General features: G+C 42.1%; 1 protein-coding gene across 12 annotated transcripts; it reads left to right on the top strand.

The window, feature by feature from the left end:
- Positions 1–403: 403 nt before the first annotated feature.
- On the top strand, positions 404–22724 carry ENTPD3 (ectonucleoside triphosphate diphosphohydrolase 3). 12 transcript variants are annotated; one of them, XM_074539340.1, is made up of 13 exons: positions 404–700; positions 1189–1307; positions 1737–1848; positions 2571–2621; positions 4901–5021; positions 10262–10379; positions 13103–13253; positions 14029–14188; positions 16209–16439; positions 16887–17159; positions 17253–17363; positions 17857–17994; positions 20185–22724. In XM_074539340.1, exons 4-13 carry the CDS (start codon positions 2599–2601, stop codon positions 20416–20418), a joined length of 1560 nt encoding a protein of 519 aa, XP_074395441.1. In that variant the 5' UTR covers positions 404–700; positions 1189–1307; positions 1737–1848; positions 2571–2598; the 3' UTR covers positions 20419–22724. The 12 variants fall into 12 exon arrangements, with proteins under 12 accessions (XP_074395441.1, XP_074395437.1, XP_074395469.1 ...); XM_074539336.1 differs by having other exon boundaries at positions 1189–1500; positions 1800–1848; XM_074539368.1 differs by lacking the exon at positions 404–700 and having other exon boundaries at positions 740–1500; positions 1800–1848; positions 17843–17994; positions 20185–20355.
- Positions 22725–22805: the final 81 nt, after the last annotated feature.

Raw genomic sequence — 22805 nt, 5'->3', positions numbered from 1 at the left:
TTGTCATTTTAAATGGACACCTGAGCAGATTCAGGTGACTTGCCAATGCAGTCAGTTGGACCAAGGGCCTTAAATACATTTGGAAGGGAGAAGAAAAACATTCCACATGAATGGAAATCATACAAAAGAAATAAATTACATGCAACAGTCAGGCAAGCAGGACGGATGAAAGGCTTTGTCTTCATGTGCTAGAAATAACTGAACTGATCTCCCAAGATCATCATTAAATCAGCTTTAATAATGTGTTGTCATCAGAAAGAGAAAATTGCCTCCACTCCCAAAATGGGAGTAGATTATAAAAAGATGCTTACAGATGGTTCACAAGGCTGCAGCTGGTTTCTTGTTCTCCTTTATCCAAAAATCAAAGATGCTGTAATTCTTCAACATCTTTGTGAGAAAAAGAATCAAAGAGATGCATTTGGGTTTTTACATTATGTGACTCTGAATCCTAGAGCAATGAGCAAATGGTGGCAGATAAGCTGGAGAGTCTCGCTGTGATTCCAGAGCTCGTGTCCCTGGCAAACCCATCCTGCAGGCTGCAGGATGATCCTTGGCTGTGTTGGTCACACAGGTTGGACGGCAGGATCTGTGACGCTGCTTCTGGGAATGTGCTAAGCCCACTGAGCAGCCTAGGTTTGGCAAGAACTCCACTAAAACTAGAAAACAAGTGGTGCCTGTACGCTGGAACCTGGATGGAAAGGTAGCCCTGAGAGCGGAGGGACTGCTGATTTCTGGGCTCGGAGAAATGCCTACCTGAGAAAGCACCTGTTCCTTTTAGAAGAGGCAGGGATTCTTTCACCCACCTCCAGACAATCCCCTTTGTGCCCTCGCGTTGGGAGGGAATTGAGGAATGTGATTTAGGGGCGGCAGCACCACCCCGCCGCACCAGCTGCCAAAATCCCGAGCGGCGTTTCCGGGAAGCCCCGGAGGAGGGGAGGGCAAGGGAAGGGAAGGGAGGCACGGCCGTGCCAGGGGGGTTCTGCGGCGGCATCTCGGTGCCCTCCCAGCCCTGCTGCATCCCCTCCGTGCTCAGCCCCGCCGCGGGGGCGCCCCGGCTGCTCCACTCGCCGCAGAGCTCCTCCCTCCGCCTCACTCAGTCCATCCGGATTTCATTTCGTTTCATTTTTTTCTTTTTAACCTGCAAGTTGTTTTTTCGTTTGTTTGTTCTCCTTCTGTTTGGAAATACAGGAGCACGGGGCGGGCACCGGCTCTCTCCACAAATCCCCCCGGGAGAGGCGCTCCGAGCGCGCCGCCGGCTCCCGGCGCTCCGCATCCCGGCAGCGGGCGGGCAAGCCCGGCTTGCGGAGGTACCTTGGGGCGTGGTGGGGCCGGGATCCCGCAAGGAGGCCGGGATTAGGTGAGGAAAAGGGCGGCTGCTACCCCGGCAACGCGGCGGGGGTGTCGCTCTGCCTCTCCGAGGTTATTTTGGGGGCATAGTTTGGTGTTTTCTCGCAAATCACGTTCATCGTGTGAAGCTTTCTCATCCGGGACGGCAGTGAGGTGAGGGAAAGCTTCAGCCGCGATTTTGTGTCCATGTGCTTGTTTTGACTTAATTTCTCCTGCGAAGGGAGGCGTGTGAAACCTCGCAGGTTTTCACCATGTGGTTTAAAGTGCTGTGGATGTTGGGGTTTTAGTACTATGGGATTTGTTTTGTGGGGGTTTTTTTGTTTGTTTCAGTTTTTATTGGTTTTGTTGTTGTTTGGTTGGTTGTTGTCGTTGTTGTTTTCCCCCTACAGCACTTGAAACATTCACCTGTCGACCTCGTCTGAAGTAAATGGTAACGTGTTTGCATCCCTCAGGTTACAGCGTTAAGAAAGGCGCACGCTTACCCACCCTATGAACAAACAGGTCAGTGCCTAAAAGAAGTGAATTTGGTGTTTCAAATTACTTGGGGAAAGGAATTTCAGCTCAGTAATTTTTACTGGTGTGCATTTAACTTAGTTCAAATGTTGGTGGCATAAAGAAGTCGAGTGTGTTTTCCTTTGCAGGCAGGAATTCTTTTTGCTTGCAGGTAAGGTGAAGAAAGTGATCCTTCCAGTGTGCTCACGTGTGGCCCAGTGTAATTAACTGGAAAATATGTATTTATGCTCTTTCTTGCTTCAGGATGGTGTTGTTTTAATAATGGAAGGCAACTGGGCTTTGATAGTCGGTTAACACCTTTTATTTGTCTTTTTGCCAACAAGTGCACAATGATAGCAAGAGTTCCTTACCTTAACACTCTGTTTTAACTGTGGAGTGAATGAACTGTGTGATATCTCTACAGATTTCACTGAATGGGCAAATGTGACTGTATTGCCTGGTGTGTGAGGCTGAGATCTGAGTGTAGCCACAGGTAAACACAGCCCTGTGCTTCTGATCCAGTTATGTGGCAAGGCAGCAAAGGTCCCAGCTGGGCGATGACTTCAAGGGGTCACAGAGTGTAAGGTGCCCTTTTGATACAGAGGCTGTTGTGTAAATCAGGATTTGCAGATTATCTCTGATGAAATTGTCCTGATTGCTGATGGGACAAGATTGTGTGAGGAATGTGTCAAGTGATCTGCCCTTACCTTACATGCTCCCTCCCTAAAAAGATTTCTGAAAAGAGAAAAATCACCTCTGATGAAGACAAATCCTGGTACCAGGTAAGCACATGGGAAATTCAACAAACCAAGATTTCCCATCTTCTCCCAGAAATGGACGCAGAAAATATTTAATCATTCAAGACTTAAGTGTTAAGAGTCTAATAGTCACTATTGCTTTGTTTTTTCATAATGCTTTGGTTTTTCAAAGAGTCATTTGTCCTGCACATTTTTTCTTTGATGACAACTTGGTTTTTTCCAGCACTGAACATCAGTACTTTGATCCAGGAGTGACTGGTATATATTGGGTTGTGAGCAGATAGTTCTCTTTCAGTCACTTTATAATATTATATAGATATATCCATGTACAACTGAAAGCTAATGACTTTTTGTCCCTTTAAAGTATTTTATCCAGATGGTTATTCATAAATGTGTAGTTAAGAATCTGGTCTCTCCTTTCAAAAAGGAATTGATGCATATAAATACTTCTAATTAGTAGGTTCTGACATTAAAATACTTCTTATTAGTATGTCCTGCAGGTTACAGTATAGGTGTTAACATATTTTGTAATGGTAAAATAAAGATTTCATTTTATCATTTCTGCACTGTGTACATGATCTTTCAATGCCTCAGGATAGTGAAGCAATGAGGAGAAGTAAATAGATCACCAATGTGGCTGGTAATTTTCTCTTTAAACTGACTGATGATTAAGATGATAAAGCTATTACCAAGCTAAGAAAGAAAGTGTTGGAAGAGCAGATAGGCAGTAAAAAAGGAGCCCATATGGATTTAGAAAAGGGAGGTAATGAGTGTAAAAAATTATGTTTTGGAAGTAAGATGTGTCAAAAGAGTTTCCAAAAGCCAATTTGAGATAGTTTTCACAACAGAAAGAGCAAGAAAAAGAAGGAAAGCAGTCGCCATAAGCAAAGCTCAGTGTGAAGCTAATCCCAGAACAAAACAAATTTCTTTCTTGTCCTTTGAATGTGAACATAGGTGTTGGTACCCAGGCTGCAGAGCCCATGGGGTTTAGAAAAGGGAAGCTGTGTGAGAAGCATTCATTCTGCCTTCTCCCTCAGCCCTGGGGCTCTGGTTGGAGCTAGGGACAGGGCCATGTGTTGGGGTACAGTGGGGCTGACCCAGTGTGCTCTGGCCATGGACTGGAGAGCTCCTCTGAGCTCCTGTCCGCAGCACAGGCTGGCACTGGTGATTGCTGAAACAGCAGGACAGTCCTGAGCAGGCACTGGTATGTTCAACAATCAGTAAAGAAGAAGTAGGAGATGTGACTCAGGATAGATCAAGCCAGGCTATGTTGATTTTTCTGTGCTAAAACCAATGGTTTCTGGAATAACAAAGGCCAGCAAGTTCTCCTTGTTGTGCTCCTCTGACACTTCTAAGCTTGCCCTGTCCCTACAGTTGCCTCTTTCCTCCTCAACGCCTGGGGAGCAGAGGATTTTGAAATGTGGATTGTCAGTATTCAGAGGTACTGGATGATCTCTTGGGGTTAAGAGATGTCCGGGCAGGGACATGGAAAAGGATGAGCAGAAGTTGCAGGAAACCTAAACCGCATTTGAATTCTAGGAAACTTTTCTAGAGGATATGAACATATAAATAGCCTTATTGTTAGGGTGCATGTTTAATGCCACCTTGGGGTCTGTCCAACATAACCCTGTTAGACTTACTTAGACTTAGTAACTTTTCATTGCAAAATCTCAGAGTTAAAGTGTATATTTAATATTTTATGTGCAGTGCAGAGTGATAATAATAGGAATACGCACACACACGCATTTCATCAGCTGTTAGTAGAAAGACGCCTACTTTAATACTCTTAAAACCTCCTTTTAAATTTATTTTTTATTTCTTTCTTGCACCACTTCTTGAAGGAGTCTGCACCTCTTGTGGACACCAACCTTGCATCTCTGGCAGAAGCCTCCAGGTGCACTCAGTGGAGCAGCCTGGCCATGGCTGTGGCTGTGTTGCAGGAGCCCAGGGAAGCATTGGGCAAGCACTAGCCCTGACCTGTGTGCCCACAGCCTGCCTTTCCTGGGGCAGGGAGCTGGGGAGCAGGCACCTACATGTAGGCACCACCGCCGTGCAAACTGGGCAGGCAGAGGGTGAAATCTGGCATGGTTAGCATGACAACACAGACACGGCCTTCCAGACAATAAACAGTCAGTGGTTGCAAAACACCAGGCACTTCTGGAGGAGGAGATGGAATTTCCACTAGGTGTTCCAGTTGATGAAATTAGATTTATGAGTTTCAACTGATTCAGGACTTCAGGCTTTAAGACAGAATCGCCAAATCCTTTCAAGTTCCCTAAGTGCCTCCCACTTTGTCGTTTCAGGATGCTCACCAGAACCCCGAGTGTTGTTGCCCAAGTGTTCCTTCTTCTAAGCATAGTCCTTGTTATTGCCATTGCAGTGATTCAGATAAATCAGCAACAGGTCCTCTCCCCAGGGCTTAAGGTAAGTCTTAGGCAACCTCAGGAAGGAGAACAATGTTTTGAACTGGTATTTAATCATGTGCCTTTCTAAACTCATTTTTATGGGGTGATTCAAATGAGCTTACAGCCATAAATTAATGTTTAATCATATCATCATGGGAAAACTGAAGCTGAGAGAAAAAGATAATTGGTCAAGGGTCAGTAGCAAAGCAGGAAAAGTATTTCTTGATTCCCTCTCTGTGGTGGCTATGTCTTCTTTAGGACTGAAAGGCCAAATGGGGCGAATATCTCACTCCTCTTTTTTTTTTTTTTTTTTTTTTTTTTTTTTTTTTTTTTTTTTTTTTTTAGTTTTGCCAGAAATTGGAAGTAATTTTAGAATAATTTTGAAGTGGGAAATACCCAGAGTTTAAGTTCTGGCCCCAAGCACAGCTGGGAAGTTTATGCTGACAGTTTTGCAAATTGCTCCTGTGTATCAAAAGCATTTGGGCTCTAAGTATGCACTTGATCCTTTACCACGTGTTGGGACTTGCTGGATGCTAACGGAAGCAAAGTAACTTCTTTAAGGGGGGCAGAGCAAACTGCAAAAGACAAACTGAAATACTCTGAAGATCAGGTTATGCCTTCTGCTGTGGAATATGTGTGCAGGTTCTTCAATGAGAGATGTAAACAAATGAGGAAAAGCTGTAGAAAATACCTTTCTAAGGATATGTAGGGTACTGGTTTTTTCCCACGATCCTCTTGTCAGATTTTGCTTTGAAGTCCCTTCTACCTTTCCATCTGCATGAGTATTTAACTGGATAGTTCACACACTGATAACCATAGGCTAATGCCTCGTTGCACTTCATGGGATTATAAACACCTTTGGCTTTGTCTGAATCATTTGGTGCTGTGTGTGAGTCAGACAACAGGATAAAACTATAATTCTGATACCTCTTTTATGTGTTTGTGTGGTGTGGCAGGGGGAGTGTGCTGGGCTTGTGCATGGGGCCACAGTGCCTCGAGCATGTGCTCTGTTGAGCCCCAATGGCTTCTTGCAGCAGCCTCACATCCCACCAGTTTTCATGCAAGGCAGGACTGGACTGACATGTATCCCAGCTGAAGGCAGGACAAGGCTGCAGCCACTATCTAAAAGACAGCCTGCACATCTTTTGTGTTTGTCCTTAATTCAGTTTCACATCCAGAATGATAAATCTGTTTACCTTCCTCTTTGAGGAAGCATTGGAACCACCTGGAGTATCTGGAGCTGGTTTAAGGGGGGAGCTTTGCTTACTGAATCACAGCAGCGTCTGTAGAAAGGCTGCTGTTTCCTCTACTGGGTGTGCCTTGGCCTTGGGTTTGAGTTTGGGCTGTAAGCCTGCTAATGCAGGTGATATGGAGGACCCTGAGTCTGATTCCTGAGACACTGAGTTGTCCTCAGTGAGTAATTTACATTCACAAGAAATTCACAGGTAGAAGGAGGACCTTGGTAAGCCAATGGAGCCCTCCAGTACCTGGCTGATATGGAGCCTGGAAATTACTTAACTTGGTGTCCTGAACTTAATGGTTGTTTGAAATTAATTATGGCAACAACATGATGAAAGCAGATTTATTTTTTGTAAATGGCCTCGTTCTTCTGTTACTACTGTTTGTGTTACCTGTGGCACAAAAGCTCTTTCCCAAGATGTATGTTGAGAGCATCCATTGTGGCACAAGAGATAAACTATATGCTGTGCCACTGGTATTTTAAACTGTTGTTGCAAAATTGAATGTTTTGGATCCTTGATGGCTGGATTATCTGAAGACTGAGCCAGTGATTAGTTCAGGAAGGGCCTGCCCATTGCATGAGGCTGGGGCAGTGAGAGGACTCATGACTCACTGACACACACCATGAAGTGAGAAGAGTGATGAAGAAAACACAAATGTCCTCAGTGGAGAAGTGGTGATAGCGCTGAATGAAATAAGCCTTTATACAAGTAAAAAAAAAAAAAAAAAATCTGTTTGTCTACTGCTGTTTTCTGAGCCCTAGAGAAAAAAAAAAAAACCCACTTCATTATTGTATTTTTTAATTTGCCCCTCGAAATGTGTGATATTTTCGATGTCCTCTGTTGTGGGAGGAAAGATGAACCTGACTCCATGTTCTTAGAAGGCTAATTTATTATTTTATGATCTATATGATATAAAAGAATGTTATACTAAACTATACTAAAGAATGCAGAAAGGATACTTCCAGAAGGCTTAACAAGATACTACTTAAAAACTTGTGACTCTCTTCTCCAGAGTCTGACACAACTTGGCCATCATTGGCCAAAAAGTAAAAACAATTCACATGTTGGATAAACAATCTCCAACCACATTCCAAAGCAGCAAAACACAGGAGAAGCAAATGAGATAATATTGTTTTGCTTTTTCTCTGAGGCCTCTCAGCTTCCCAGGAGAGAAATCCTGGGCAAGGGGTTTTCCTAGAAAATATGACCATGACAGAGGTGCTACAGTTTTCAATACCTAAATTTTTCATGTCTCTTTTGGCTCTTAGGAAGTGTTTTGCATTGTTTGTGGCAGTTGTACTTGATTAAAAATTGTTCAAACCCATGCAGCTGAATTGAAGCGTGCGTCTAGCATAGATCCACTTTTGTGACCTCCATCTTCCCTGCAACTGGTTTAGCTTGTCAGCTTCTCTCCAAATTGTTTGGCAGCTTCCAAAGTGATTGGAAGGCAGGTGATCCACCATAACTGTGCCTGCTTCAAGGGTTTGTGCATCTCTAAGTCCTCCTATTGGAATGCTACCCAGGCTGAAAAGGTGATGGATCCTGGGGCTTATGCTTGCTTATCTGTTGGTTTTATTACTCCTCAGGATGTACCTACAAAGCCATATTCCCATATTAAACATTTCCCTTCAAGTCACTTTGTTTTCCCCTTTTCTTCTTTCTTTTTTCCTCTGGACTAGAAAACAGAACTCTGAAACTTTTCTGGGTTGATGGTGTCTCCCTGTCTTGTCTGACTAATCTGAACCATTGAGTGGATGGTGCAGTTCTTGGATATTATGGAATCACCAGGCCTTTGAGATGATGGAAATACTCAGCAGGACAGTTGAAGGAGAAAGGAAAAAGGAGAGAAAAAGTAGTTCTGTTCTTTAATAGCTGCTAGCCTGGGATAAGGGTTTGCCAATGCTCTCACAGTGCATTTCAAAGCAGGAAGGCATTGCTTGCCCTTAAAGGGCAGACAAAGGTGATCCAACATGCAACTTGGACAGAAATCTAACATCCCTAGAAAATTTTAATCCAGCCAGTTTGTCTTTGGCAACTTGCTAAGACAAGGCTTGTAGAATTCTCTCACCTTTTTTAAGATGCAACATCCTGTGCCATTTCTGTTTTTTTAACTAAAGATTGATCTTGGTCCTAACATGTGGTGCAGTTGTCACTGGTCACCACTTTTTGAGGCTGTTTGGACACAGGGAGCTCACACAAGTCCTGAGTGGCTTCATGAGTCACCTTGAAATGGGCCCAAGAGACCTTTTCAAAAATGAGCATCTATGTTTCCTATACATTAAGGATGTGTAGGAAACATAGAGGAGAAGGAAGGGGAGAAAGAAAATTTAAAAAATTGTAAATCACACATGGATTCAAATAAGTATACCAATACTTTTTGGGATGGAAATCTCTTACTTCCAGAAGGAGGCTAGGAAATGCAGGGGAAGGAGGAAGTAGCTCAAAAAGCCCACAGTTAACTGAGGTAAACATGCTTCCATTGTCTTCCAGCTCTCCTTGGGCATAGTTAGCTCTAAAAGTAGCCAAGTTAAAAGCTTATGTTTGGCACTTTAAGCTGACTGAGACTAGATTGAATTAGTAGTCCTTAAGCAGTTTGACCATTACTGTGTTATGTACCTCCAGGGTGCTCACGTCTTCCAAGGAGAGGAAACATTTCTCTCAATTTATTTCTGCTAAAGTAGTTACTGAAACAGAACCTGATGAGGTACTTTGATAGTATCTGTGGAGGAGTATCTTTATAGTTTGGTAGTGTCTGTGGAGGCTTTTAATCTTTTAGTGGATCAGGGTAAATATTGTCTGCATAACTATAAATGAAATTTTCATTATCTAACAGTCCTCTGTGGAAACAGACTAGACTGGTATTGCTGGTATTCTTTGGGGGCCAGGAGTTTTTAGGATTACAGTAGAAGCTGGGAATAATCAGGTGTGGAAGCTGAATGGTTTGCCACCTGAAGCAGTGATCCTTCCCAGTTGGATCCTTCCCTCCCAGGGAGGCAGTGGGATGAATTTTATCAGCCTGCTACAGGGGCCCTTACTGCTTTGCAGACAGATGGAGGCTCTCATTTTTCAGTACTGTCAGGCTCCTGGGCATCTGTCTGTTTCAAAAGAAAAAAGCTGACAGAAAAATGAACCCCATACTGTGTGGCTCCCACCAATTGGGTGACTTTGGAAGAGCTAAACATACTTGCAGGGATCATAAAAAGGACACCAAAATTGCATTTTGCTTCCCTTTATGAGATTGCCTACCCAGTTACTTCAGTTTTCTCCTGCCATAAAATATGGGCAAGGGGGAAAGACTGGTCTGGTGAGCAGTGGGGTGGGATGGAGAAACCTGTGCTTTAATCCCAGAGTCCAGGGGACCTGGGGCAAATAATTTAAACATCTCTCATTTATTTTATAAATAATCATGGGGTAACATTGATTCTCTTTCCCTCTGTGTTGTCTCATGCTCTGGCACAGCCTGTTCTCAGAGGCAAACTCTCAGATGGAGTAAACCACTCCAAGGGAGAGGTTTATGGGGCAATTAGGAAAGAACCAGACTTGTTACATCATTCTTACTGTCAACTCTTAGGTACTTTACCTCTTTGCTCATAGCTTTATGGATCCCTTGTGCATCCTTGAATCTAAAGCCTGTGCTTAGATATCAAACCCTTCTGTGTTCAGGGAATGGACTGGGATAAAGGGAAATGAACCTGCTCCAAAATCAGGCCTTAACACAGTGTTATCTATTTGTCAGTGTGGGTTTTGAACCTGATGCTGAAAGGAGATGAGCATTCTCCATCCCCACTGAATTAATTATTGAAGATATGTAGCATGTTCCTTGGTTTGCAGCCAGGTTCATTCTGTGCTTGGCTGTTGGATTCATGCCTAAGCGCCTAACACTCAAATTAATCTCTCTTGTAAATAATACACTGTGCATGCATTTTCTAAATGTCTGCTGGTGCAGTGCAGCTGCACATGGGCATTTAAGCTGTCATTGTTTGTTTCTTCATCTAATGTATTCTTTCTTAATCCCCAGTATGGAATAGTCCTTGATGCTGGATCCTCTCGGACTACAGTCTATGTCTATGAGTGGCCAGCAGAAAAAGAAAACAACACGGGAGTAGTGAGCCAAACCTTCAAGTGCAATGTGAAAGGTGAGCTCAAAGGAAAGTTCCTTACTTGTTTTTGGCCTTGCTTGTACTGTTTATTTCCCATCCCATCCCATCCCGACTATGTCTGTTTCTGTCAGCATTAGTTCTTTTCCACTGAGACAGTAAGCTGCTCTAATCATTGCACCAGAGAAAGGAAATTGTGGCAAAATTTGATTTACTCCATGGCAGTGCATGATTGGTGCAGACAGAATTCAATCTAAAGACAGTCAGGACCTGTTAATGTTCAGTCCTTGCGTTGCTTTCAGAATAAAAGTCTTATATATATTTTGAAATAGCTTGGAATAAAAGGAGTTTTAGAAGAATGGGAATCTAGCTCTTGTTAGGTGTTAGTTGTTAATTAAGCTTCTCCACGTTACAGAACTAGTGGTAAATTGAGTAATACTGAGTAAAATTGGCAGAACTATTTCTGACAGGACGTCATTGTTTTATCAAATATGTAGCTGTGGCCTCTGTCTAAGGAAGACCTGTGTCTGTGCACAGCTGAAGATGTCCCACAGGTACCACTGCCTACCTGCCCTGTCTTTTGTCTGAGGTTTTGAATTGATTCCTCACAGACAGACAGACAGACAGACTAGGCTGACTTCTGATCACACTCCAGTATGGTTAGGAGGTTGTGGATTCCTTCATAGAAACTCTTCATCAACTTCAGTGATGTCTGACTCAGCTTGCAAAGTTATGGAAATGCCACACATTTTGTGAAGACAGATGGTCAGGGAGGGGAGGGAAATCAGGTTTTCTGTTCTTTGATGATAACTGCAGTGTTCAAAGAGAATATTTTCCTTCTGTCTCAGTCATGATCTTGCGAAGTCTTGCATCCCTCTTTGTGTCTGGAAATAGATGCTGGAGATGTAGCCACAGAGGCCCATGAGTAACAGGGAGTAGAAGGCAATGGTTTCTTAACAGCACCAGCATTTCTATTTCAGTGTTAAACATATGTGTGGACATTCTCAGCAATTCCAGAACAAGGAAAGGAAAGCAACTGTAACATGAATAGGAGTAATGCACTGCCATGTGTCTAATGATGAAATGTCCTTACAAACTGCTGGAATGGTGGCCAGCCTGCAGAGGGGAGGGGTACACTCTGCTAACTCATGTCTTGACTCATTAGGAATGTTTGCCTTTAGGAATTCTGGTTTGGGAAAAATGCACAAACTGCATTATTCTTCTTCTCAAAAAAAAAAAAAAAAACCCAAACAAAACAGCAGTGCCTTTTGAATTTTCTTGAATTGGTTTTGTTTTTGTTTTACCTCTGGGGAATACAAATAAATTACAAAAACGAGCAGTCCAAGTTGCTGTGAACTTCCTAGGTTCATGGCCTTAGCCATGAGCAGCCAAGTACTCCCACATCCCTCAGTGTACAGAATCACCAGGGCTCAGCCTTCTGGTCTTGGATAACTCTGCACTGGAGGAGACAGAGGGCTGGTTCATGGCAGATGTCCCCAGCTGAGCTGTGGGTGACAGTGGTGAACACATCTGTCAGTGTTTCTTTAGTGACCCTCTAACCAGTCATAAGCACTTAAACTGGGGGATAGCTCTGGGCATAATAGAAGGCAGATTTTCACACACCTACTGAACTTGAAGGTCAAATGATCAACTGCTCTGTGAGTTTTGTGGTGGTTTTATTACTTCATTTCTGCCTTTATTAAGTACCTCTGCCTTTGTGTATAGGAACCAGCCCCAAATCAAAATCCTTACTTTATAGTGCAGTTAATCTGACCTGGTAAGGCTCCAAGCATTGGCAAAGCAGGCAGTTGTCCAGAAGAACATGGTCATTGCCTTGTGCCCTGTTCTGTCTGAACACTGGGAGATGGGAATTTGCAGCCACCAAAGAAGTGTGAGGCAATGGCAGCTGTTGAGGATGTTACTGCTCTGTTTTCCTCTGGGAGCAGCTTTCCTTCCAGTTTCAGGCCTGTTTGTGCTACACATAAGACTTTCAGAAAGTCTTATTTCAAAACCAGGGCTGTGAACATCTAATGATGATATGGTAATGTTTATGTTGAAATTTACACAGTCAAAACAGAAGTTTTGGAGTGTGGAATCTGTAAAGGCTAACATATTTTTTTCTTCTATTTCTGTCAATGCAATGGGACTGAACATAAATGGTTTCTCTTTTCAACTAAGAAATTAAATTAGGAATTAAGAAAGGTGGCTAAGCAAAAGGCTAACCTTTTGCTTAGCTTGGGACCAGGTTGTGCAAGAAATGGCTGTTACAGAGGCAGATGGAGTTCTGGCAGTTGTTTTCCATGCAACTTCCTCAGCTAGGGAATTTCAGTAAAGAATGTTTTATTTACACCCAAGTTGAGCCCAAACAAGTCAAGATCCTGATGGTCCTTGGAGTGTTGAGCAAGGCAGGACTTTGATGTTAATAGTTCAAATAGCTATGCCTTATGCAGGATAGTGTGGCTCTCATTCCTGCTCTTTGAAGGCTTTGGAAATTTGGAAAGCTGTTCTCTAGTTCATGCACCAGAGCAGACTTGTACCTCTATGAATTCAAGAGCCATTTCTGTGCATCCTGAAATGCACAGGCACCACATCCACATTGTTCATTCCATAAGCACTCCTAGTTTTCAGCCATCCTACCCTTGTTTGCAGTTACTTTGGGGGGGGGCAAGGGGGAAATGTCTTTCTCTTAACACCTGTTTACTAATTGGGCTAATTTGTAGTTGGCAAAGCAGGATGAAATCTATCTCCTTGTTCTCTTTCAGGCCCTGGTATATCCAGCTATGGGAGTAGCCCTGGAGCTCTTGCCAAGCCTCTTGATGACTGTCTGAATAAAGTGAAGGAGAGAATACCAGTTCATCTGCATAAAAACACTTCTGTTTATCTGGGGGCTACAGCTGGCATGAGACTGCTGAGGTATGGCAGAAACTTGAACTGCTCTGTATGCATACTAGCAGAGCAGTCTGTGAAAACAGAACGTGAAAAATGTACTGGATGCATTTTTACCCACTGGAAATTGGCCATCTCAAAAGGAAATGGAGCCCAGCCAATTTAATTTAATAAACTTTTCTGAGAGGGAAAGCGTGTCTGCATAAAACCACTCTGTTATGCTGTATTGAAAAGAAGCTCACTTTATTTTGGAGAAGGCAAGAGTTTAATTTTCTCTTTCACATCTGTCATAAAATACAGTGTTATGTAAACAGATGATGTTTGTGCACATCCAGGGGCAGCAAAGGCAGATGGAAGCTAGGCACTGCATTCTGAGTGTGGATGTGATCTGATGTGATATGGCTTTTGGGGTCTGTCTGTGGCTTTAGCCCTGGCACAAACTGGCTTTATTATATTTGTTATGTGGCTAAAGAGAGCTGGAAGAGAGATTCCAGGACTGTTTTTACCAGAAGCTGTCATATAAACACTCAGTTCACAAAGAATAAAGAATATATGAAGAGAAAAAAACCCACCCATGAATTTGCATGATAAAGAGTCGGGTTGGTACATACTGAGGGAGTTGCTTGCTGAAACAATGCTGGATACTGGCTGTTCCCTCTCCTAAGCTTCCCCTTTAGGGAAATAATGTCTATTTCATTTATTAGGTGATTGTAGGAGTTTTCTTGAATTGCTAGTCAGTGAACAATAAAGATGAAATTGCCTTTCCAGATGCTCAGTGTCTCATGTTTTGTGAATTGCTTAGGTTGCAAAATGAGTCGGCAGCCAATGAAGTCCTTGCAAGCATTCAAAGCTACTTCAGAGCACAACCTTTTGAATTTAGGGGTGCGCAGATCATAACTGGGCCAGAGGAAGGGGTGTATGGATGGATAACGGCCAACTATTTAATGGGCAATTTCTTAGAGGTGTGTGGAAACAACTGCATGGTTTTCTTTTCACTGTTTCTCTCTTATAAATGAGAAGTTTGAGAGGACATGCCTGTTAAAGTGTCATAGTTGCAACTTCTGTTTTTCTCTGAAGTGTCTAACAGGGTCTTTTTGTGGCAGTCACAGGGCAAACATAAATGAAAGAATATGTTGTTATGGGAATGGGATATGGCAAAGGTAAAATTGCTGATCCACAAAAAACTCTCCTCTAAATGATACTGGGCATCTTACCTAAAACCAAAAGGTTAGATCACCCTTAAATGCATTGGTATGTTTAGTGTGACAGGTGTTGATTGTCTTGACAGTGGTGCCAACTATAGATCTTTTCTTCTGCTTATTTGCTATCCCTGCTGGTGAAGGACCTGCCTGGCTTAGGGGTCTCCAAATTGTTTGGCAGTGTTGGCTCACTTGTTATAAGCAGACAAGAGTGTTTGAAGCACTGAAGGTGGTCAAATAGGCCTCAGCTGAGCCAGAAATCATTCATCCACAGCTCCTTCCAAGACTGCTGACATGCTGCAGGCTACAAGCAGTAGACTGCAACACACTGTCCTGTGCAGACCCAGTGACACCAATAAAAACACACTCATGCTGTTCTTGAACTTGTGATAGGACCAGGCAGGAGCCTCAGAGCAGAGAGAGGGTCAGATGTGTTGGAAGATCCCTTTTTAGGTGCAGTTATTCAGTGTGATTTCATTCAGAGTAAAAGCTGTACCAGGACAATCTTCAATCACTCATCTGCATTTGTGGCAGGAGTGTGCTGCCCTCAGCATCGACAGCACTTCTGCCAGATTGTCTTACCAGAAATTAAATTCATTTCAACCAGTACTGCTGGGTACTGCTAGCTGTCCTGACTGAATGGTTCCATCGGATCATGGCCATTAAATAAGAAGGAATTACTTGTTGGTGCTGTGATAGCTCATGGTGAATGTGCTGGTGACTTGCAATGCTAAGAAAGCGAGTATTGGAATCACCTATTCTGTAGGAGTTTTTCTTGTTGTATGCATTTCATGCAACAAAAATGACATCATGAAGTTCAAGGTGGTGTCAGTCTTCTACCACATGAATTTTAATAATCCAAATATCAAATTCCATATGGCAAATTCATAAAAATGGACTGCAAGATGCTGTGAAACCAGTTTAGTCCAGAGAGTTCCGTGAAGACATGTGTGGAATATCGCTAGTAGAAGAGAGAAATTCTGACCTTTCTTGTGACAACAGGCTGAGAGTCAAATTCTGTGAGGGATTGTTTATGGGAATTTTTCACTGTAGAATTTTATCCTGAATGTATTTGCTAGCCCATAAACCCCATTGTTTCCCTTCTTGTGTATGCATTCTTCTCATTATGCTCATTGGGTAAATATTGACATAGATAATCATGGAAAATCTGTATTTGGCACTGTGACTATGTAGATCAAATACAGAATTTGGGGAATATTTTGGGTAGTAGGGAAAAATGCCATCTGAATGGATCAGACTGCAGTTTCAGTGGAGGAAATGTGCAGATTAAGAGTCCTTGCTCTTTTGACTTTGATGGAGCTTTCATTTGACTGTTTTGCATTTTCCACTCTATTTCCACTCTCTATCTCTGTGATCTCTTAGTATTCTATTCCTTTAATATTTCTTCTTGCCTTGAAATAAGCAAATCTTCATACCATTTCCATCCAGATTTGTTCAATTTCTCCTGGGTATCTGAATTTCAGTTCCCTACATTCTAGGATAGACACTGCTCTGGCTAGTCCTATGCTTTGGTCATTGTGCTGTCCTATTGAGTGGAACACCATGCTGCATTTGTTCTCCCATCTTTCAAGATCATTTGACTCTCTGAAAGTACATCCCCCTTACATAAAAACATCTGCACCTTTTCCTCATAGTTTTTTTCTTTGAAAGAGTGTAGGACAAAGAAGGGGGGGAAAGTTTCAAGAAGTAAAGTGTAGAAAAGCTTGTGGGAGAACAAGCAGATGATATTTCTAATTTGCCTTGTTTTTAATTTTGCATGTAGAGAAACCTTTGGAGGACATGGGTCCATCCTTACAGAAAAGAGACCATGGGTGCACTGGACCTTGGAGGAGCTTCCACTCAAATTTCATTTATCCCTGAGGACCCTGAGGAGCACCTCAATAGCACCTTGCAAGTGAAGTTGTATGGGTACAACTACAATGTCTACACTCACAGCTACCAGTGCTATGGGAGAGATGAAGCTGAGAAAAGGCTTTTAGCATTGCTGCACCAGGTCTGTTTAAGACCCTTTGCTATGTTGCTCTTGCAAGTGTTCAGTGATTGTCTGGGCAGCATCTTAGGCTTGTGTTCTCTTCCCTTTGCTGGAGTCTGGAGACTCCAGTAAGATCTCAGCTGTCCTTTGTTGTAGCCAAACACACTCAGGTTTCATTCAAAGAACTTAATATTTGTCAAAAATTAGTGAGAGTTCCATGCCATTTGACAAAACGGCCTTGTAAATATTATGCTGATCTTGCGAACGACTTCTGGAGAAAAGAGTTTCTATGAATTATACTGATCAGCAGTGTTGTGCTGACCAGTCATGTCAGTGAACAAAAATACATGTATCTGCATTTCAGAAAGATTCCTGTAGCTCATGCCAAATTAGGTCTTTCTTGCTTTTGACTAGTATTTATTGTTTGGGTTTTCTTGTTTGTTTTTGTTTGATTCTTTTTCCCCCCAGAAATCAAAGGCCAGTGCCAACGTGGATAATCCCTGCTACCCTCAAAATTATAACACAGCATTAATGATGAAGGACTTCTTTGGCAGCCTATGTACACAGTCTCTGAGGCCAGCAAATTACTACCCAAACCAGCTTGTGAATTTCCATGGAACAGGAGACCCAGGTCTGTGCCAGGAGATGGTTTCTTTATTGTTTAACCTCACTGCTTGCAGAGACAGAGAGGACTGTCCATTTAATGGAATACATCAGCCAAAAGTTAAAGGGAATTTTGTGGTAGGTTTGCAAACAGTGTCCTTCTTTCTGAGCTTGCATGCTCTTGTTTTCTCTAGTTCTGAAAGTAACCTGACATCTACTCCTTTTCTATAGGCTTTCTCTGGATTCTACTATACAATTAATGCTTTGAATTTATCTGGGCAATTTTCCCTAGATGACTTCAATTCAAGTATGTGGTTTTTCTGTTCACAGAGCTGGGCACAGGTAAGTGGATTGGTTGGTTGGTTTTTGGTGTTGTTGTGATTTTTCCATTTTAAACCTCTAAAAGAGGGATATAAAAATAATATGGACCAGCTATGTGTTCAGAACCTTTCAAAAGGTGTGTATCAACCCAGCATTCGTTTTTGCACTGTGCTTCAAACCATGTAGTATTTCTGTCATGCTTAACACTTGGAATAGGTTTCAAAATTTCATTTAAAGTTCTAACCACACTGTAGAGATGATATGGAAATTTTAGAAACCATAACATCCTCAATCTTCAATGTGCATTTTTTTGTTTATTTTCATTGTTTACTACATAAGCTATGTCACTTTTAGAGTCTTTCTGAATCCCTGTATCTAGTTGTCTACACCTTTACTTGGTATTTCTAAAAAATGTTACTAACTTCTAATTAGAACCCAAATAGTCTCTAGTTACAAAACCCAAAGCATTTTCCATAATTAACATGTTTTTTTTAAAAAAGCCTTTTGCTTTCAGCTCCAGTTTATGCTGCCTAAATTTGAAGAAAAATATGCTAGATCCTACTGTTTCTCAGCCAATTTCATTTATTACTTGCTTGTACATGGTTACAACTTCAACGCAGAAACTTGGCCACAGATACATTTTCAAAAGGAGGTGAGGAATAATAATTTTCTATTACTATCATTTTAATCCAATGAGCTTGAGGAGGAGACAGAGGATGCAGCAGCCTGCAAAAACAGAATGGTTGTAAACAGCCTTGGTAAATGACTGTCAAATGTTTGGCATAAGACAAAACCACTTTTCAAACCCCAAGAGCAATCTCAGCCTGTTTTCAGGGGTCTCAGCATTACTTGGAGATGCTACACAGATTCTTTTAAAGGGCTTTAAGCAAAAATCAAACTCTTGTGTTTAAACATTTCCACAGTATTTTGCTCCAGGCAGTGATCTGCCTAAAACACCTCACAAGTCAAGGTCAGTTTGAGCCAGCCCTGCTGAGCTGGAGAGCAGAGCTGTGCTTTGCAGTCTCCTGGCAGAGCCCTGGAGGAACTGGCAAAGAGGGCTGGAGTCACTGAGTGGTGATGAAGCAACGAGGACACTTTTCATCCTCACCCAGCTCATCCATCTGTGCCATAATCTGGCTCTCTGGAATAAGGATGTATTTTGACGGGGTATTGCCTTTCAGTTGACAGAGAAAGGTTTAAAATATCTGTGTCATTAATGCATTTCTTTTCCTCTCTGCTGCTGCACAAAGCCTTACTCTAAAATCCTATCCCAGACTGTCTCCTAATGTCCATATAGTTTGGAAATGCTTCAGCACTTGCATGCAAAGCCAACAAAAGAATAGGTTGTAGATCTTCATGGTGTATGCCTAAATCCCCTTAGCTGCAGGGGATGCTGGCAGGCTGTGAATGAGAAATCAAAAGCAATTTTTTCTGAATAGTCATATTTATTACTTGTGCACTAAGGAATCAAGTAGCATTTTCTTGCCTTATTTTGACCTCTGGTGGACAATCATTAGCAGCTCTGGAGGAGTGTCCAAAGTTGAGCTGTCCCACCAGGAAAACAGCATAGAGTACTTTGAGATCTTAATCTCCACTGGGCGGGGCGTGGGGTGTGGATTTGTCTTCATATTTAAATATATATTGTATTATCCCTAGCAAATAAGAGCAGCCAGAAAAAGCAACATTTTCTTGTGCTTAGCCAAGACTATAAAAATACTGAGACAAACAAAACCCCAAAAGGCTTATTTAAAATTAATACCTTTGTTGCCTAGATTTTACACTAGGGTAATCATGAAACTCCAAAAGGCAAAACTACATTCTCTTTATTAGATCTGCCCCTACTAAAACAGTAAGATCTAATGTTGGCTGATCAGCTAAGCTACCCTAGAGATAACAGCACAATCTTACTATGACTAGAGGGTGGGTTTTTTGTCTATGCTAGCAGTATATATTTCCTTTTAATTAGTGAACACAACCAATGAAAAGAACCTTGGCCTAGTGCTAAGATCTGGGTGAGATCCAGAGCTAGATGATTTGCAAAAATTATAAGTTTTAAACCTCATGATGAGAGGAAGACAGAGGACACTTTACCTTTTGATCCTTTGTTTATCAAGTGGCAGGACAATGACTTAATGGAAAGGAGAGTGGAAAACTGGTAAACTCTGTTGCTCAAACTAGAACTGGGGAAAGACGGCAAAGCAGGACCATGGAGCAAATACAAACATACTCCCTCGGCTGTTATTTCATCCATTTTGGAGAAGTTTTTAATTTATGTTTATTTTTTTAAATGGAAGAGCCTAGTTTTGGTTCATTTGCAGGCACAAAAACAAACATGGAACAAAAGATGATAAATAGAGTTCCTCTTTGGGGACTTTATCCTCACTTCCTCTTTGTCCACATTGGTGAGACTCCTTGTGGGTTTTTTTTGTTTGCTTGAACTCAAATGACATCCTGGGATTTGGCTAAGGTGAGGGGCTAATTTTAGGAATTGGCATAGCAGGCAATAGAATTCCTAAAATAGGAATTTTAGGAATTGGCATAGTGGTCATGGGGTTTTCTATTTGTTTGTTTAAAATTGCATAACTGGCTGCCTGCATATACACCACACATCTCTGTACCCCTCCAATACCTGTGTCTCGCTTCTTTATCCCAGTGAACAATTTTATTACCATCTTCTGGAACTACAGGAAAAGGGTAATTTAAAATGGTTCTGTATCTTCTTTGCATATTCCACTAAATGTTTCTCCTTGCTAATTTAAAGGGCAGTTGCCATTAACAGCAGTTGAGCTCTTGGAGTCTTTGAAAATTCCATGGGAATAGGAGTCTTCTGTCTTCATTTCAGGTTGGCAACAGCAGCATAGCGTGGTCCCTCGGTTACATGTTAAGCCTCACCAACATGATTCCAGCAGAAGGGAAGCTGATCCAGCTGCCTCTGAAACCTTCTCTGTTTGCTGGGCTCCTCGTCTTCCTCACAGTCACGGCACTGCTGTGCCTCCTCTTCCTCGTCTACCTGTGCGTTGTGTCGCATCAGCGGAAGGACGTCCCTCGCGTGGAACACGTATTTATTCCAGAATGAATGAACCTGGCTGGAGACAAACCAAAAATGTTACAGTGCTACTAAACAGAACTTTATTTTGCCCCCCATTTTTCAAAAATAGAGACAGCAAAAATGACTTCTGGACCAGAAGCATAAAGAGAAGGGGCACAAAGGAATCTGTGTTATGGTGAATTGGAGTGCTTTTGAAATGTTTGGGTAATTGTTTCTGTAAACTTAATTTGTCCAGTGTGCAGCAGAGAAAACACAGGCATATATGTCACTTTGCTTTATAAGGGATTACTTGCCTTTTCCTGACAGGTGTGTATATATTGTTTTTTTTGTTCATTAACTCTGTGCTAGCTGCTGAGCTCAAGTAGTGATGGATTTGATCACAGTGGCAATTGTTTAAGATAAAATTTTAAATGAGCCAGTAGCAACTGTGGGAGGTGGGAACGTGGTAGCTGTCCTTGTGTGCAGTGCTGACTCTAAAAGCCCTGAAGTAATCTAATTTCTGAAGCTGGAACAAGCACTGGATAATGACAAGAAGTGAAAGAAAGAGTTGTGATAAAATTGTTTTTATTGCTGTTCCAAATGGATTGATCCCCATCACAAGAAGGTGTAATAAACTGTCAACACTTCTCAGAACTTTTGAGCCTGTCAGAGCTATATCTTTTGGTACCATGGAGACCTCAAAACACCTCTGGTCTGGTACATAAGATTGGCTTTGGAGGTATAACAAAATGCTTTCACACTTTAGTAAATGAACCTAAATTTAAATGTCTCATGGTTGCCTTCAGAAGACACTGGAGTTTTCAGGGTCCTATTCTAACTTTCACAGAAATGCTTTTTGTAGTTTTTCACACTGAAGCCCTGACCTGCATACCCCACATATTGTTGGTCTCAGACAGTGGCAGTCTGTACTGATTTGACATGTATGCAGCTCTATGGGCAGAGTCTCAGATCTGGACATTCCATTAACATGTTAAGCCCTTCTTTCAAGGCCAAGAGGAACAGGAGCCAGTCTCCAGGCCAGCAAACCATCCTTTTAGCTGCAGTCATGGCTCTAGTGCCTTGGTCAGCCTCTGCACTGTCCTTGAGCAGCGCTGGGATCACCTGGCAGCTGCTTCTGCCAAACATTGTGACTCCTGAGCTTTCCTGCTGCTGCCTTCATGCAGCAAACAGCTGCCTTCCTTGAAAGCCCAGCGTTCTTCACCAAACCTCACACTCCCTTAAATCTTAGCACTCTCTCAGCTTCATCTATCCCCAGTATTGATTAGGGAATGGATAGGAGAACAGTGGCCAGTATTTTTACCCATAAATAATGTTTTTAATTTCAGCCTTTTGCTTCTATATCACCTTCTTACTTATGTTTGGTGGTGGGGTTGGGGTTTTGTTTTCATTTGTGCTTTGTTCATAGGCTGACAGATGATTTCAAAGGAGCTAAATATATTTTTAAATGAAAAATAGAAAAAAGTGATTTTTCAAGCAGATCAATAGGGCTTTGTACCTTCTCTGTTGATATACTGCTAAGCCTTGTCAGTCTTATTGGAGTAGCAATAAGGTAAAAGGTATTATAAGATGATGAAGAGCTCTGTGGCATCAAAGTTTTATCTGATAAAGTGTAAAATTGACTTCAGAGTGCATGGACATTACAGAGGCTGGCGTGAGATATATTGTGTGATGGATGTGTAACTGCAGTTATGGGTGAAAAAAAACTCAGACAGTTGGATGAGAGAATTAAAATGTTTTCTTTTGTTGCCAATTTTCAGTGGAAAATTGTACTCTGGAATATTTACTTGCCCAACAAAACATTTGCTATTGAGTGGCCGGGCCATTCAGATGTGGTTTTACACAAATGGAACACACTTGGAAGTTGGTCTCTGTAGAGCTGGCAGCTAAAGAACAATTAAATTTGTTCAAAAACTATTTGGACTTCAAGATGCACTTGGATAGGCCCAGTATCTGTTCAAAGAATCAAATTCCCCCTGTGAATCACCTGTTTTGCTTTTTTAGTGCTTCCCTCTTGTCCTTTTGCATACAGCCTCCCTCAGTGTCACCAGGATACCCACCTGCTCCCTTGTACCTCTCCTGGCAGCTTCAGATGGGAAAGCTGAGGGTGTTGAACTTCCAGCCCAGCAGCTTCAGTGACCACAGCCAACTCCTCCCCCAGGTGTGAGCTGGAACCAGATCAACAGGCCAGATCCCGGTCCTGCTGTCTAGAACTGAAAGGATCTCTGGGAGAGACAGGGAAGTTGACAACACTTGGGAATGTGTACAGAGGTTATTTAACTTTTTACACTCTTCAGTGCCTGCTTATGAAGATCAATAAAATTGTGAAAAATTAAGCCAAGCAGACTTTTTATTTTTAGCATGTCTTAGAGGATAGCACCCCCTCCCCCCCCGCCCAGTATTTTCATTCTGGTAGA

The sequence above is a fragment of the Zonotrichia albicollis genome, chromosome 1 (assembly GCF_047830755.1).
Source record: "Zonotrichia albicollis isolate bZonAlb1 chromosome 1, bZonAlb1.hap1, whole genome shotgun sequence".
NCBI lineage: Eukaryota > Metazoa > Chordata > Aves > Passeriformes > Passerellidae > Zonotrichia > Zonotrichia albicollis.
The sequence above is the reverse complement of the archived record's forward strand: the minus strand, read 5'-3'. Positions and strand labels throughout refer to the sequence as shown.

Coding starts and splice junctions, on each gene's coding strand:
- ENTPD3 (XM_074539340.1), top strand. CDS start 2,599: ATGAAGACAAATCCTGGTACCAG. Junction 5,022..10,261: donor TCCTCTCCCCAGGGCTTAAG/GTAAGTCTTAGG, acceptor CTTAATCCCCAG/TATGGAATAGTCCTTGATGC. Junction 13,254..14,028: donor GCTGGCATGAGACTGCTGAG/GTATGGCAGAAA, acceptor TGAATTGCTTAG/GTTGCAAAATGAGTCGGCAG.